This window comes from Chaetodon auriga, chromosome 23, assembly GCF_051107435.1.
Source record: "Chaetodon auriga isolate fChaAug3 chromosome 23, fChaAug3.hap1, whole genome shotgun sequence".
In the NCBI taxonomy this organism is placed as follows: domain Eukaryota; kingdom Metazoa; phylum Chordata; class Actinopteri; order Chaetodontiformes; family Chaetodontidae; genus Chaetodon; species Chaetodon auriga.
The window spans coordinates 6,671,428-6,684,996 of NC_135096.1; the positions used below are offsets into that span (position 1 = coordinate 6,671,428).

Below are 13,569 nucleotides of genomic sequence, written 5' to 3' on the forward strand. Positions count from 1 at the left end.
CAGGTGAATAGGTTTACTGCAGTGGAAAGGATTTATGCCATTTGATTTCGTGGTCTTGAAGCACCAGATGGGTGGGGTTTGTTGTTTCCGGGCACATGTTAAAATATGTATGATTAATAATTAACGTGATGATAAATATTGATATTATTATAGTTGCTGTAATATCATCACATCACTAAAGGAACATCTGCTTCATCTGTGCTCCTCAATAGTGCATTTAATGTTATTTATGGTGATTCATTGTTATATTTTTATCCTTTATTGTTCCCATCGGCACTTATACCAGAGCCAGACAGTCTGTAACGTCACTTTAAAATGAATTACAGGAATGTTTTTGTGCTGTATGTGAGTAATGGAAGTTTCCCCTTTAACTGAGACGCTGAAGATGTTTTGGCGGAGTCGATCTGGTGCGTCAATTTGCCAGAATTTGGCACTGAAGGCTACCGGATATTGATAAAACAAATTAATTGTGCAATTACTTCATCCTTTGGTCTCCAAAAGGTCTGAAAACCGAAAAATGTCGAAGTTGGTTTCCAGAGCTCAAAGGGACGTCATCAGCTTTCTTGTTTTTATTTGCACTGAATCATTTTACGATTATACAAGACCACGAAGAGATATTCTTCTGGTCTGATGAGTTTCAGCTAATCTTACACTTGAGAAGCTGCAACCTAAAACGGGAAGCACTGAACGCAGCAGGGGTAAAATGTGATTAACAATTAATTATCAAAGTTGTTTAAATAAATTGTTGCTAAAGCTATATCATTATGTCTAATGGAATCTTAAGGATGAATCCTGAGTGAAACACTCTTGGTAAAACAAAAGCTAAGTTTATTATATTGTTTTGTGGAGTGATAAGATATCATCCCATTGTTTTGTGTTCGTTTTTCAATTCGTTAGCGCCACATATCCTTCCAACGCTATCAAAGACTTTTATTTTGGACGCTCAGACCGGAAGCGGTAGCGTCCATCATGACACGCTTGACTCTCTGTGTCTGGACAGGTGGGAACTCCGGTCTGACGGGCTGCCGTTGTTCTCAATACAAAGAGAGCAGAGCCGGGGAAACACTTTAAATTCATTTGAAAATAAAAAGGACACGTTACGCTTAATTCAAACATTATCCGCATAATAAAAGTAATAATTTTGGCGGCTTTTGTGTAAAAAAAAAAAAATGTCCGACGGAGGAGAGAGAAATTCAACAGAAACTGCGCAGTCATAATTTAATGGGAGCGGTGACCTGAGCAGGTGAGGAAATGAACCTGTTTAACTGTCGTGTTCTGTTTGCGCTCAGCCTGTTAATGTGTTTAAAATAGTTTCATTGGGGTCACAACGGAGCTACAACGTTAGAGCCATTTCCTGCTCGGTTAACCGCTGTTCTTTCTGTTTAAAATTACTAAAATATTTTTGGCTGATTTAGTTCATTCGCTCCTTTAAAACGTGTTGAATTCGGTTTGTGTTACGCGCAAATTAAACTAGCTTTGTTCAAGATAACGTTTACTTCCGCATAGAACCGGCAGTGACAGTCAGTGACGGACGGACGGTTTGCAAACGGGGGTCCGGGGACCTCTCGCGGGCGCCTGAGGCCACCCAACCGGCTGTCACATCACTGATGTTTCATTGACTGTGAGCTGGTTTTGGGACCTCCAAAGATCCTCACAGAGTCCCAGCCAGGGTCCACGGCAGCCTATGTTGAAATGAACTAATTTTTTTGAAAAATAAAGGTAATTTCACTGTTTTACCTCCATCCGGACCACATGAGACCAGGTCTAGATTCACAAATCACTGTACATGAGCTGAAGAGTGCTTTCAGTGTCCTTTGCTCTTTTTTTTTTCCAAGAATAAAACAAAGGTTTCAGCGTTAAAGCTTTTAATCTGAAATCCAATACTTCAGTCATTAATTCAAGGCCTGTATCATAATTAACATTTCTGTTTAGGACCTCTAACATCCCTTAATCACACATCTAATTAGTGTTACCTCCTTAAAAAAAAGCTATTTAAGGACTGTGTCTGCAGGGTTTAAGGCTCACCTAATGTTCCTCTAAAGAGACATCTGTTTACATCAGCACAGACTGTTTGACTCATGCCAGAAACATCACATGAGTCTTTTTAAAGCAGATGTGGATCACCTCTTCTTTAAATATACATTAAATTCTCTGTTTGCTTTCCTGCCAAAACATAGTTCTGGTTGACGGAGCAGACGGTCCTGCCGGCCGAGGAATAAACTCAGCATCGTTTGGTTATTGAACGTTGGCGCCGTCATGCCCTGCAGCTGCTCTCACCCTCATTTCCTTATCTTCCAGATATGGCAGCTGACGACAAGGTTGCCATCCTGACAGACGATGAGGAGGAGAACAAGAGGAAGTATGTGCTGGCTGAGCCGTTCAACACTCTGTCCATGGAGCGGCAGGCGGGTGTCACGGCGGCGGCGGCGGCGGCAGCGGCGCCCGCCTCAGACCTACCCCCCGAACAGCAGCCGGCCTCCAAGCCTGACTCCATAGACTGCTGTGAGAGGATGTGCCTCCGCATCAACAGCCACCTCCTCATCTCCAAAGTCTTCTACTTCTTCTTCTACGCCGCCTATGGCTCGCTGCACCCCCTGCTGCCCGTGTACTACAAGCAGCTCGGCTTGTCGGCCAGCCGCAGCGGGCTGCTCGTCGGCATCCGCTACTTCATCGAGTTCTGCAGCGCCCCCTTCTGGGGCGTGGTGGCGGACCGCTTCAAGAAGGGCAAAGCCGTCCTGCTGTTTTCTGTTCTGTGCTGGTTGGTGTTCAACTGCGGCATCGGCTTCGTCAAGCCAGCTGAGATGACGTGTGAGGAACAAGGTGTTACTCCTCTGACGACGGTGGCGCCAGCGATGACGACTCTCCTGCGGGGTAATGACACACAGCCTAGCGACCATACCAACCGCACCAGAAGCCGCCGGAGCTCTCTAGACCTCCATGGCGTTCCCAGTCTCCTGAACTCCTTTTTCAGCAAGCTCCACAGGCACGAGCGAAGCGTAGACGCCAGCGTGACCTTCCCGCCGGCTAACACCACACCACACACGCCAAACGCCACCTTCCCCAGCACGACCACCACCTCCGCTGCTCCAACCAAACCCAAGGGGAACCAGGTAATTTACAACAAAGACCAGGTGGAGACCATCTTCCTGCTCATCCTGCTCGTCATCATCGTTGGCGAATTCTTCAGCGCTCCCGCCGTCACCATCGTGGACACTGTCACCCTGCAGTACCTGGGTAAAGCTCGCGACCGTTACGGCCTGCAGAGGATGTGGGGCTCACTGGGCTGGGGTCTGGCCATGCTGCTGGTGGGCATCTGGATTGACCACACGCACATCATAGACCCCATCGCCGGCATGGGCTGCGACGTGCCTGACTTCCGCCTCCACAATTACCAGATCGCCTTCATCGTGTTTGGCGTGCTGATGGGCGTTGCGTTCATTGTTGCCACTCAGTTTTACTTCGAAAATGGAGCTAACTACCGGCAGGAGCTTCCAGAGGGGGTGGTGGCGGAGGCGGACAGCCCCGGAGCGTTACCTGAGTCCAGCTCCTCGGACCAGACTCCCATCAGCCCCGACGCCGCTGAGGAGTTCCACTACAGCGACCTGCTGAAGCTCCTCTGCAGCGTGCGCTACAGCTCCGTCCTGTTCGTCGCCTGGTTCATGGGCTTCGGCTACGGCTTCGTCTTCACCTTCCTGTACTGGCACTTAGAGGACCTGAAGGGGACCACCACGCTGTTCGGGGTCTGCTCCGTCCTGAGCCACATCTCGGAGCTCGCCGCCTACTTCACCAGCCACAAGTTCATCGAGCTGGTGGGACACGTCAGGTAAGACCAGAGTCCAAACATGCACAGATGTGGCAAGAAAATCCCCATCAACGATTCAACTTGAAAACTGATGAAATAAAATGTTTTTATTTATGATAAATGATAATAATGATTAAAATTGAGGAGTACATTTTGCTAATATCCTGCTCACTGGCTTCCAGATATCATGCAGGGAAATAGCATTTAGACAATATTTTCAATGAAGACTGAGATGTTTTTGGGTATTTTAGGCCTAAAGATATTCCCACTTAAACCTGGAATCTGGTGAAACCAGATCAGCGTTGACACTGGCGTGAATTTAAGAAATCTCCCGTCAGCTTCCTCATCTCCTATGACCTTATCCGCCCCCCAGCCCAGCCTGATAATTCAGCGCTCAAAGCAAACGAGGGTCGCGGAGAATAACCTCCGAGGGGCTTCAGACCGAGCAGCTCAGTGCGTCCTCCGCTCCGCAGCAGCAGCGAGCAGCGACGGTTTGAGACAATGCCGTCATTGATGCCGTGGGTTTCTGCAGGGGTGATTTCGGGGGGCCCGGAGCTCGCAGGCAGCGGGGACATTTGAGAGCGTGGTGTTAGATTTCAGCTGTAAGGCCTCTAGGAAACAAGTCCGGAGTCAACAGGAGGTGAAGGAGTGTTTTTAAAAGGATTTTCATCATCACTAACTAAATACACCTGCCGCTGCTGCTGTTGGTGATGTTGATCTCTCACTAACGACACGCCTAAAAGTCTGCTGTTTACTTTAAGGCAGGGTATTGAATCTTCACTCTCTGCTTGTGTCTTTGTTTTATTTTTAGCGGCACGGAAAGATAAAAATAGAAGGAAAGAAAAGAAAAAAAGGCAAATAATGGAGGAAAGTCTGGAAAAATTAGCATAACCTTGTGCAGGAGATTTTTTTTCTGCTGATTATCTCACGACCCCTCGGATTTATCTCGCCACTTCTGGGAGTCCTGAGTTTGAGTTGTTTCCTCGCTCCTGAATTAATCTACTTTTACTCATTTTAGCTTCATCAACAGCAGTTACGAGGCCGCAGGAAGTCGTCCAGCACGCAACTTCCAGTCAACCCACAATTCTTTGTTTTTACGCTACAGGTTGAACAAAGGAGCTTTAGAGCTGCTGGTATGTGGATTTTATCAGCTTCAGACGGAGCTGTTTTACCTGTTTATCGCTGTTTTCAGACTGTGTGCTAAGCCAAGCTAAGCGAAGCTAAGCTAAGCTAAGCTAACCAGCTGTGTCTGTGTACCAGAACAGACGAGAAGAAGCACAAATCCCAAAACGCTGAGCTTGTTTGAGCTTTCAGGGACATTCTGGAACTTGCATGTATAAATACTACGATAATACTTCACTCTCATTATTTGCAGTTTCAGTATAATGACTTTATCTTGTTTAACATATTGCTCATAATATCTTTGCTTGTATTCGCTCATTATGGGCAAAGAGTCACTTTGAGTATGAAGAGAAAAGGTGAAAATTAAACCAGACAAAATAAAAGTCAGGCAGTCAAAATGAGCTGAAACTGAGACTTCCGCCAGACTGACAAACAAATGTTCTCTGTGGTGGAACAGCTGCTTCAAATTTTGGAGGTATTGCTGCAGGTCGTTCTGGCGTGTCAGCGCTCGGCAGCTGACTCTCACACCGTGTGTTCGGCGTGTGACGCTCTCCCGCAAACACACTTCCTCCTCTTCAACTGGAGGCAGCAGAAACGTCTTTATATCCATGAGAGGATGTTAATAAGTCACCTCAGGCTGCAGGTGTCCTGTGTTTATCACCACCTGTTCGCTGTGGAGGGACCATCCGCTGCCGCTTCGCCGCTTTTAGCGACTCAGAATTGTCCCCAGTAAACAGTAAAGTGTCCTCATGTTTGTCTGCTAAAAACTGCGCTGCACCAAAAGATGAAACTACATATTTGTGAAGTTTTACATCCACATGTTATTACACCACTATCCTGATCCAACCAATGGTCTTCCAGCTGAGAGCCACAGACAGGAAGTCTGAAAGACGATGGACGGGCCGACACATCAGTAGTATGTGTAGCAGTTTTCAGACTGCTAATACAAAAAAAACTATCCAGGTTATTCGATCAACAGAAAATTTAATTGAACTCAAAGTTGTTGTTTTTCTGTCTTATGTGATATAGAAGTTCATATTTTCGGTTTATCGTACAAAGAAAAGAAGAGTGTTTTTTCTGACATGCAAACACAGACGACTGGCTTCTGATGTTTCGTCTGACCTCATAAATGGGAAAATCTTATTGCAAGACAGTTGGATTAGACTGCATTAGCTGTAGCTGGGTGTAGCTAATCGACTGCTGACGGAGGGCATTTGCATCTGCACGATTAGTCACTGTTACCTGATAATACCTGCCCTCCAGGAAATTAAAATTGTTAGCATTGTTAGCATTGTTTGGAGCCGAATCTCTGCCGCGTCTGGTTGTTTTGTGTGTGTTTGTGTGTGCGTGTTGTCGAGGCAGCTAACAGGAGCTGAGTGACTAAATGATCGCCGGTCCCGAATCCTTTAATCGTCAGGGAGGACGTAAGAGCGGGCGTTACCTGAAGATAGAAACGAGCTGTCGTTAGTAAATAAGCTGAAATTATTCCAGATTTGAGTGAGAAATCCTCAGCTGTCATTCAGACGTGCATCATGTGCCTCAAGTGTGTGCTCAGCAAACCCTCTTTGAATGAACTAACAGTGTCGTAATCCCGTGCGGTGATGAGCGGGGTGTGTCGCGTCCGTGTCAGGTGTGTTCTCAGGTCAGGTGTGTTCATCCTGTTGAGAACAATGGCCAGACGAGCCAGAGGACACCAACAGAAGAAGAGCGAAACAATGCGGTGATTCATTGACCGCAGACTGCAAATCTGAACTGTTGAAACAGACTTAATAAATGAACCTTTAAGAGTCCTGATTTTTCTCTCCCAGTGGCAGTTTTTAGGATTTTTAACGTCCTTTCTCACATAAAATGTAAGATTTTCACGGATTTATTTTGCTGCTGGTCTCTAAGAAGCATCACTTCAGACACTTTCCATTGTTTTTGACATTTAAAGGACAGCATATAATCAGCTGAAAAGCACCCATGCATAGGATTGTGAGTAGAAGACGAGAGCTGAGCAGAACCAAATGAACTGATTCTCTTTGCTTTTATTCAACTCCGTCCTCCATCTTGTCCCTCTCAGGGTGCTGTACATCGGTCTGGCCTGCAACACCGCTCGCTACCTGTACATCTCCTACCTGCAGAACGCCTGGACTGTCCTGCCCATGGAGGTCCTTCAAGGTAATGCGCAACTCACTGCTCAGTCTGCAGGGAGCGACTTTGGAAGCTAGGACCCCGGGGACAGGACAGGAAGCCCGAGTGTGTTTGTCTAACCGGAGGCTTATCAGACGGCCTTCTTCCTCTGACGGCCTGCTTCTCCGCCGCCTGCCACGGCTTAGAAAACACTCTCAGGAACTTGTGCTTGTGCAGGGCGAACCCACGAACACAGTGACAGAACACATACAGTTCAGCTTATTTTCTCACTTACAGTAATCCCAAGGTTTGATCCAGTTACATGACACTTTCTGACAATGACATGATCTTGTTTTAGTAATCCAGTAATGGTCGTGTGCTCCTCTATTGCTGCACTGCAAACAGGAGCGGCTAACAGCTAATCCGGCATGCATTTAAGGTGCCAATGTGACAAAATGACGCCATTAAACGTAAACCTGTTCATGCTTTATGAGTATTTTTACAGTGTGCTCGTACTTTTACTGAAGCAAAGGTTCTGAATATGCTGACGAGGATAAATCAAAGTAAAGTAGGTTGAAAGTAGCAGAAATTTCAAGCAGAGTGGATGATAAAGTCATAGTAAAGAGATCAGTGAGGAGCAGTCTGTCTGGGCGGTTTGTTGGAGATGTCCGCCCTGAGGAAACACTGACGCCTCACAAAGCTAACATGTGAAAACTAGTTCAGCTCCACTGCCTGTTTTGACCGTGAAGCCGGCAACTAAAACAAGTGGGAAAGTCTGAAACTGTTCAAGTTTTCAAGAGTCGCCAGCTTCCTGATAACATCAGCAAAAGACAGAAACTATGAGGGAGAGCTTCAGCCAGAGGCTCCATTTTCACTGCTGTTTACCTCCAGCACACAAAGAGTGTGCTGGAGGGCGTGGTGGTCATGTGACATGGTGTGTTCCTGACTTCAGGCAGGAAGCTAAGCTGTTAGCAAAATAAAAGTGTTCTGCAAAGGTTATCACTAGTGAAGCAAACAAATGCCGTTGATTGACAAATACTGGATTTTTGAAGGCAGCTGCCGATCTCTATTTCACTGACCAAGATATGCGCTGAGCATGCAGCTGAAAAATTAACTTTTCAGCACTCTCCGGTGGACAAACTACGTAACAACGCTCTAAATTATCAAGTAAAATAATAGTGTCTTTGATGTTTTTACTTATCGTACACCATATATGCAAAATCTGCAGCTCTGATCAAGACATCCAATCATGTATCAGCTAGCATGTGTGTCTGCGGGGTCTCAAAACCTGGTTTGAAAACAGTTTTCTCTCAGAAAAGTTGTCTGAATTAGGTTAACGACCTTGTTTTCTGAAGAAGTGAAAGAAAAGAAGCTGCAGAGCGTTTTCCAAGCAGACGTGAAACACAGAAAATGAATAGCAATGAAAAAAAAATAACCCAAAGTAATGTGCCTCAAACAAAGCAGCGCTCAGGCTCGGTTCATAATGGTACCACTGTTGAATCATTTTCCACTTTGTGGTATGTTGTGATCTCAGTTTCAGTAACCCCGACAAATAAAGTGCGATTTTTACCACTGAAACTGGAGCCAAAACACTCGAAGACGAATGTGGACACTCAGACTCTCAGCTGTTCTCTCAAAGACGCGAAATCGTACTTGAGGGCAAATCTGTCCAGAGAAACCGCCAAAAAATAAACAATACAGTGAAGATGTACTTTCAACACGGAAGAGGTCGGCCATTTGTCTTGATTTTCAAATATTGCAGCTGCAGATTTCTCACCTCCAGCCTCCCACATTCATATACGACCACTTTACAACCAGCGCTGAGCCGTTAGTGGATATTACAACATATTATGTCGTATTATTAGTCACTGTGATGAAGCCCAACGTTGTCTTTCCCTCATCTTAATGCCACTCAGCGGGTCACTCGTACATTTATCTCAGCTGAGTTAAATGATCATGACATGTATTGTCTCTGTAATGTGATAAATAGCTTGTTGGTGAGAGAGGACTCCCAGATGTCCTCCTCCGGCTGTGACCCGCGTCCGTCCTTGTGTGTCCTCCAGGTCTGACCCACGCCTCAGTTTGGGCAGCCTGTATCTCCTTCCTGAGTGCGGCGGTGCCTCCAGCCCTGAGGACGTCTGCGCAGGGCATCCTGCAGGGCCTTCACCTCGGCCTGGGCCGTGGCTGTGGCGCCATGATCGGAGGAGTGTTCGTCAACTACTTTGGTACGACAGCAGGATCACACTCGCGCACAAAATGCATAAAAACATATGGACGCAGCACTTCCTGGTTTCCTCCAGGTGACGTCTGTCTGCTTTGCAGGTGCTGCGGCGACGTTCAGGGGAATCGGCATGGCCTCCCTCGTCATCCTCCTCATCTTCTCCTTCATCCAGTGCTGCGCTGGAGAGACCGAGGAGAAAGGTGGGAAAACCTTCTTCTGTGCAAAGCCACAGTTTGAGTTTATCGCCGGAGAGCTGATTAAAGTATGGTGGAGGATGTGCGTCACTCACTGAAGGGAAACGAACTCATCACAGCGGCAAACGATACATAAGAAGTGCACTTTTACAGGATGTTATGTTTACTTTGGCTGAGCATTGGCTAACGCTAGTAAAAATGCTAAGCTAATGTCAACCAAGACAAGAAAAGGGGAGTCATCTCCTTCAAAGTTTTGTCGTCCGTGGAGGGTTCAACTCCTTCACCGCGAGCTGCAGGACTGGAAGAGACCGATGGGTTCAGTTCGCCTCTCAGCTTGTTTCAAATACGTTCTCAGCCACGTGTTGTTCTCTTGAACCTCCTTCTAAAACACAGCTTGTTTTCTGTCTGTCGTTTGTTTCGTAACGTTTCCTCTCGCCTCCTCCTCCTCCTCCTCCCTCAGAGGACAAAATGCTGGCTGAGAACATCCCCGTTCCTTCCAGCCCGGTTCCCATCGCCACCATCGACCTGGTGCAGAGCCAGAGCGCGGCCGATAGCCCCGCCCCGGCTCGCCAGGTCGCCACTGTGCCCGTCAAAAAGACCAAACACCAGGAGGAGCAGGAGGACGTGACCAGGCCGGCCTGGGTGCTCTCTGCCTCCCCCTGGGTCACCATCGCCTTCGCCATCGTCCAGATCAGAGAGATGATGAACATGATGAAGGGCGGCGGACCGCCTCCAGAGACTCAACCGCTGCAGGTGATCAAAACGACAGTTCAAAACATGTTCAGTGTAGTAATTAAATGACTTAAAGTGCCAGAGCAAAGTCATGTTTCCACTTAAAGTAGAAGAGTTTATCCTCTGTACGGTGTCCATTTCAGGACATCTCATAGACAGACTGATAATACTCTGTACATGTTTGGTACAAGTCTAGTATGTACTGCCATAAACATGGATGAGTTGTGGGAATAACTGTTACATGAATGTGTTAAAAACAAACAGGTCTGTAATCAACAATGAATAATAATAATAATAATAATGAAAATAAACTAATACTCACAGCAACGATCAGTGCTGGAGGGAAGTATTCAGATCCTTTACCAGAGTAAAAGTACTAATACCACACTGTCAAAATACTCTTGAAGTTTGGGTGCTTATGATTGAGAAAATGACAATATTAAATCTTAAAAGTAAGAATGTTTTCCATCATTTTTTCTATGTTTTTAGGTGATATTCAAGCACGTAGGGAGTGGAAACCCTTTTGTAGCTGCAGCAACAGTTAGTGTCACATTATGATCATAATACTAATAATGATAATACTACTAATAATAATACTAATACTAATAATAATAATAATACTCTTTTCCATCTGTTGTGTCTGACTGTGTAGGAAATGTTCCTATAACTTTCACTAACCTCAACTTTCTAACGCTTCTCCCTCTCTCACACACACACACACACACACACACACTCACACACACACACACACACACACTGCAGAAAGGTGAGCTGTTTGTGCATGCAAAGGTCGATGGAAAACTACCGTGTGGTGCGTGGGGGTGTCCAGGGTTTCCTCTGTGTGTGTTGCTGCATGAGGTGATGGCAGTGACTCATGTGTACCTGAGTGTGTGTGTGTGTGTGTGTGTGTGTGTGTGTGTTGGGGTTATGTGGGCGTGTACATGCATGCATCTGTGTTTCTTCGCTTGCGAATTTCCCATGACCGTTTCATGACGTCATGAACGCATGCCCGAATTGCTCCCCGGTGATGTAACCCCCCCCGACCCCACCCCCCCACCCACCCCCCCGTGGCCATGTTGGTGGTCTTCAGCTCCAACAGAGTAGCAGACGCAGTGCTGAGGACGGTTAAGATGTAGACTGATTAGTGGAGTCAGACATCAAGGGAAGTGCGGCTGTTTTTGAAATCAAGTCGTAGTCAGAGTTTGTCTTTGTGTAGCCAGTTAGCAGCATAGATAGCATCACCAGTAGAAGCTAACAAGTTGGCATTAATGTTCCTGTTGGCTAGCAGCTAGCCACAAAGCAGCTAAAGCAAGTTTTTTCAGCTAGCTCTTTGTGTTTTGTCTGGCTTGTGGATAATTAAGCTGAATTAGATTAAAGGCAGTTATAAAATGGTCCTGGTGCCAGATGTGTGCTTGCAAATGTGTGACTGCGAATGTGGCCGCCAGTCCACCGCCATCATTGTTTGTCCCTCTTGTTGCCAGGTACCTAACGAGCAGGCGTCGGCTGAGCAAGAAACGGCATCACACGGAAACCCGAGCGACGACGGCACAGATCCGCCAGCCACCTCAGAAACACCCACACAGCCTAACGCCACCCGCCCAGAGCCCACAGACTCTGACAAGGACAAAGACCAAACGCACCCGTCCTCAGAACGAGGAGGGCCGGAAGAAAACCCAGCCTTCACAGCCGAAAACACAGACTGAGTGTTCATTTAGAAACTATTTAATTCAGACATGCTGAGCTTTAAACTCTGTGTGTTTTATACATCTTAACAAGTCTCAAATTCAGTCTTGAGATCTGAGTGCTGCTGTGTGTGTGGTGTTAATAATTCACTGTACATATAGACTTACTGTAAACATTTGCCTAATAAGGCAGCGATGTCCAGAAAATGTCCTTTAATGACTTTGTTTCATGGATTGTTTTCGGAGAGTTTGGGTTGAATGTTTGGATGAAGCCGGGGGTGCGTTTGGTGGCGTCTGCCCCTCAGAGGTGGACGAATCGAACTCACCTCAGCGCGCTGTGCACTACATTTACTGCCCTTTGGTGAGTGTGAAGGAAACTAAAAGAAAAATGTGCCTCTTGATAACTTATTAACTTGATTTGCTTAGAAAGTGAAGAAAAGTGACGAAATCATACAAAACTTGGGAACTTGGGTTGATTCCACAGTGACGTACAAACGAACATGCAAACTACAGGAGTGACTTTTAACGCCCTGTAATACCGACGTTCAGTTGTTTTTGCGCCACAGACCGGTTTTATGTTGATTTATTTGTCATTGTGGACCAGATGCTTTTAATTGCTTCTATTGTGAAGTCGCAGCAGCAGGAAATATTAGTTTAGCATTAGCATTAGCTCAAACCAGCTCTGACATGGTGTAAAGGAAGCGAACGGTAAAGTAAGGCCGGCATCACTGAGATAAAATTAAAAATCAGTAGTGCTGGAGTGATTGTCGTTAAATTGCGGGAGTGGCGGACCCTGCCACCAACAACCAAACCATCAAACCTGCAGCAAACGCTCACCGGCTGGGACACTCATAAGGGCAAGTGTCGAATTTAGCAAAAACTTACATGAGCTCAAATGAATTAATCAAATTTATTGGCTAATCTGTGATTTTATGTTGCTTATCGTGGTGCTGGTTGCAGATCGTCCAGTGCGTATTTGTGTAATTTCCTGAAGAGCGGTGATGAAGAAGTGCCTCTTTTAAACATACTGTTAATCATTATCATTCTTCTCACTGATTATTATGAGATGTCAAGCAAGGATCCCTTTACTGTCCTACACTCCTACAGAAAAATCTGTCATCCTCAACGCAGCAGGCTGAGGGTCTTTTCAAAGCCTCATTCCAATATTTTTGTATCGAAGCTGCCAAGAGCCAACGCAGTACATTTACTGTCTTTGTTTTCATGCCAAGCAATTCCCAATATTCAGTGTTTTTGTGTCGTCTGGGTGGAAGAATCCTCAGAAACAGAATTAGACGAAGAAATTCTGTTTACAGTAAATTCAATCATTAAAGGATGTTGTGAAAACTGTAAAGAAAATGAAATATGTCGACTTTTCCAGCCTGTTTTTCCTCTCTGTGATGGAGCCCTTTAATACTGCATCAGTGTGTCTTAATCTCATTGGTTAAAAAACATTATTAAATGTATGATTGACAAATGATCCCTCAGATTGTTTTATTATTGTTTTTAGTATTAACAATCCATGTCATATATCATAATTTACTGTAGTACTTTGTGATAATTAGAATGAATAATAATTACATAGTATAATCTATTGAAATATATATATATTAACGCTATTACGCTGCACAATGAGTACTTTTTCATACTTTTAAGGACATTTTTCTGATAATACTTCTACTTAAATAAAGGTTCTGAATACTTCCA

At 45.5% G+C, this 13,569-nt stretch overlaps 1 protein-coding gene across 3 annotated transcripts; it reads left to right on the forward strand.

The window, feature by feature from the left end:
• Positions 1-969: 969 nt before the first annotated feature.
• Positions 970-13,343, forward strand: LOC143316139 (major facilitator superfamily domain-containing protein 6-A-like). Of its 3 annotated transcripts, none has more exons than XM_076723879.1 (8): positions 970-1,243; positions 2,299-3,823; positions 6,987-7,084; positions 9,100-9,261; positions 9,359-9,457; positions 9,912-10,204; positions 10,673-10,723; positions 11,665-13,343. In XM_076723879.1, exons 2-8 carry the CDS (start codon positions 2,301-2,303, stop codon positions 11,884-11,886), a joined length of 2,448 nt encoding a protein of 815 aa, XP_076579994.1. In that variant the 5' UTR covers positions 970-1,243; positions 2,299-2,300; the 3' UTR covers positions 11,887-13,343. The 3 variants fall into 3 exon arrangements, with proteins under 3 accessions (XP_076579994.1, XP_076579996.1, XP_076579995.1); XM_076723881.1 differs by having other exon boundaries at positions 10,673-10,727; positions 11,665-11,747; XM_076723880.1 differs by lacking the exon at positions 10,673-10,723.
• The last annotated feature ends 226 nt before the right edge of the window (positions 13,344-13,569 follow it).

What these genes read in the sequence shown, in the direction of transcription:
- LOC143316139 (XM_076723879.1), top strand. Translation starts at nt 2,301, where the DNA reads ATGGCAGCTGACGACAAGGTTGCCATCCTGACAGACGATGAGGAGGAG. An exon ending in CAGAGACTCAACCGCTGCAG is followed by an intron (nt 10,205 to 10,672) that starts GTGATCAAAACG and finishes CTATGTTTTTAG; the next exon opens with GTGATATTCAAGCACGTAGG. An exon ending in CTTTTGTAGCTGCAGCAACA is followed by an intron (nt 10,724 to 11,664) that starts GTTAGTGTCACA and finishes TCTTGTTGCCAG; the next exon opens with GTACCTAACGAGCAGGCGTC.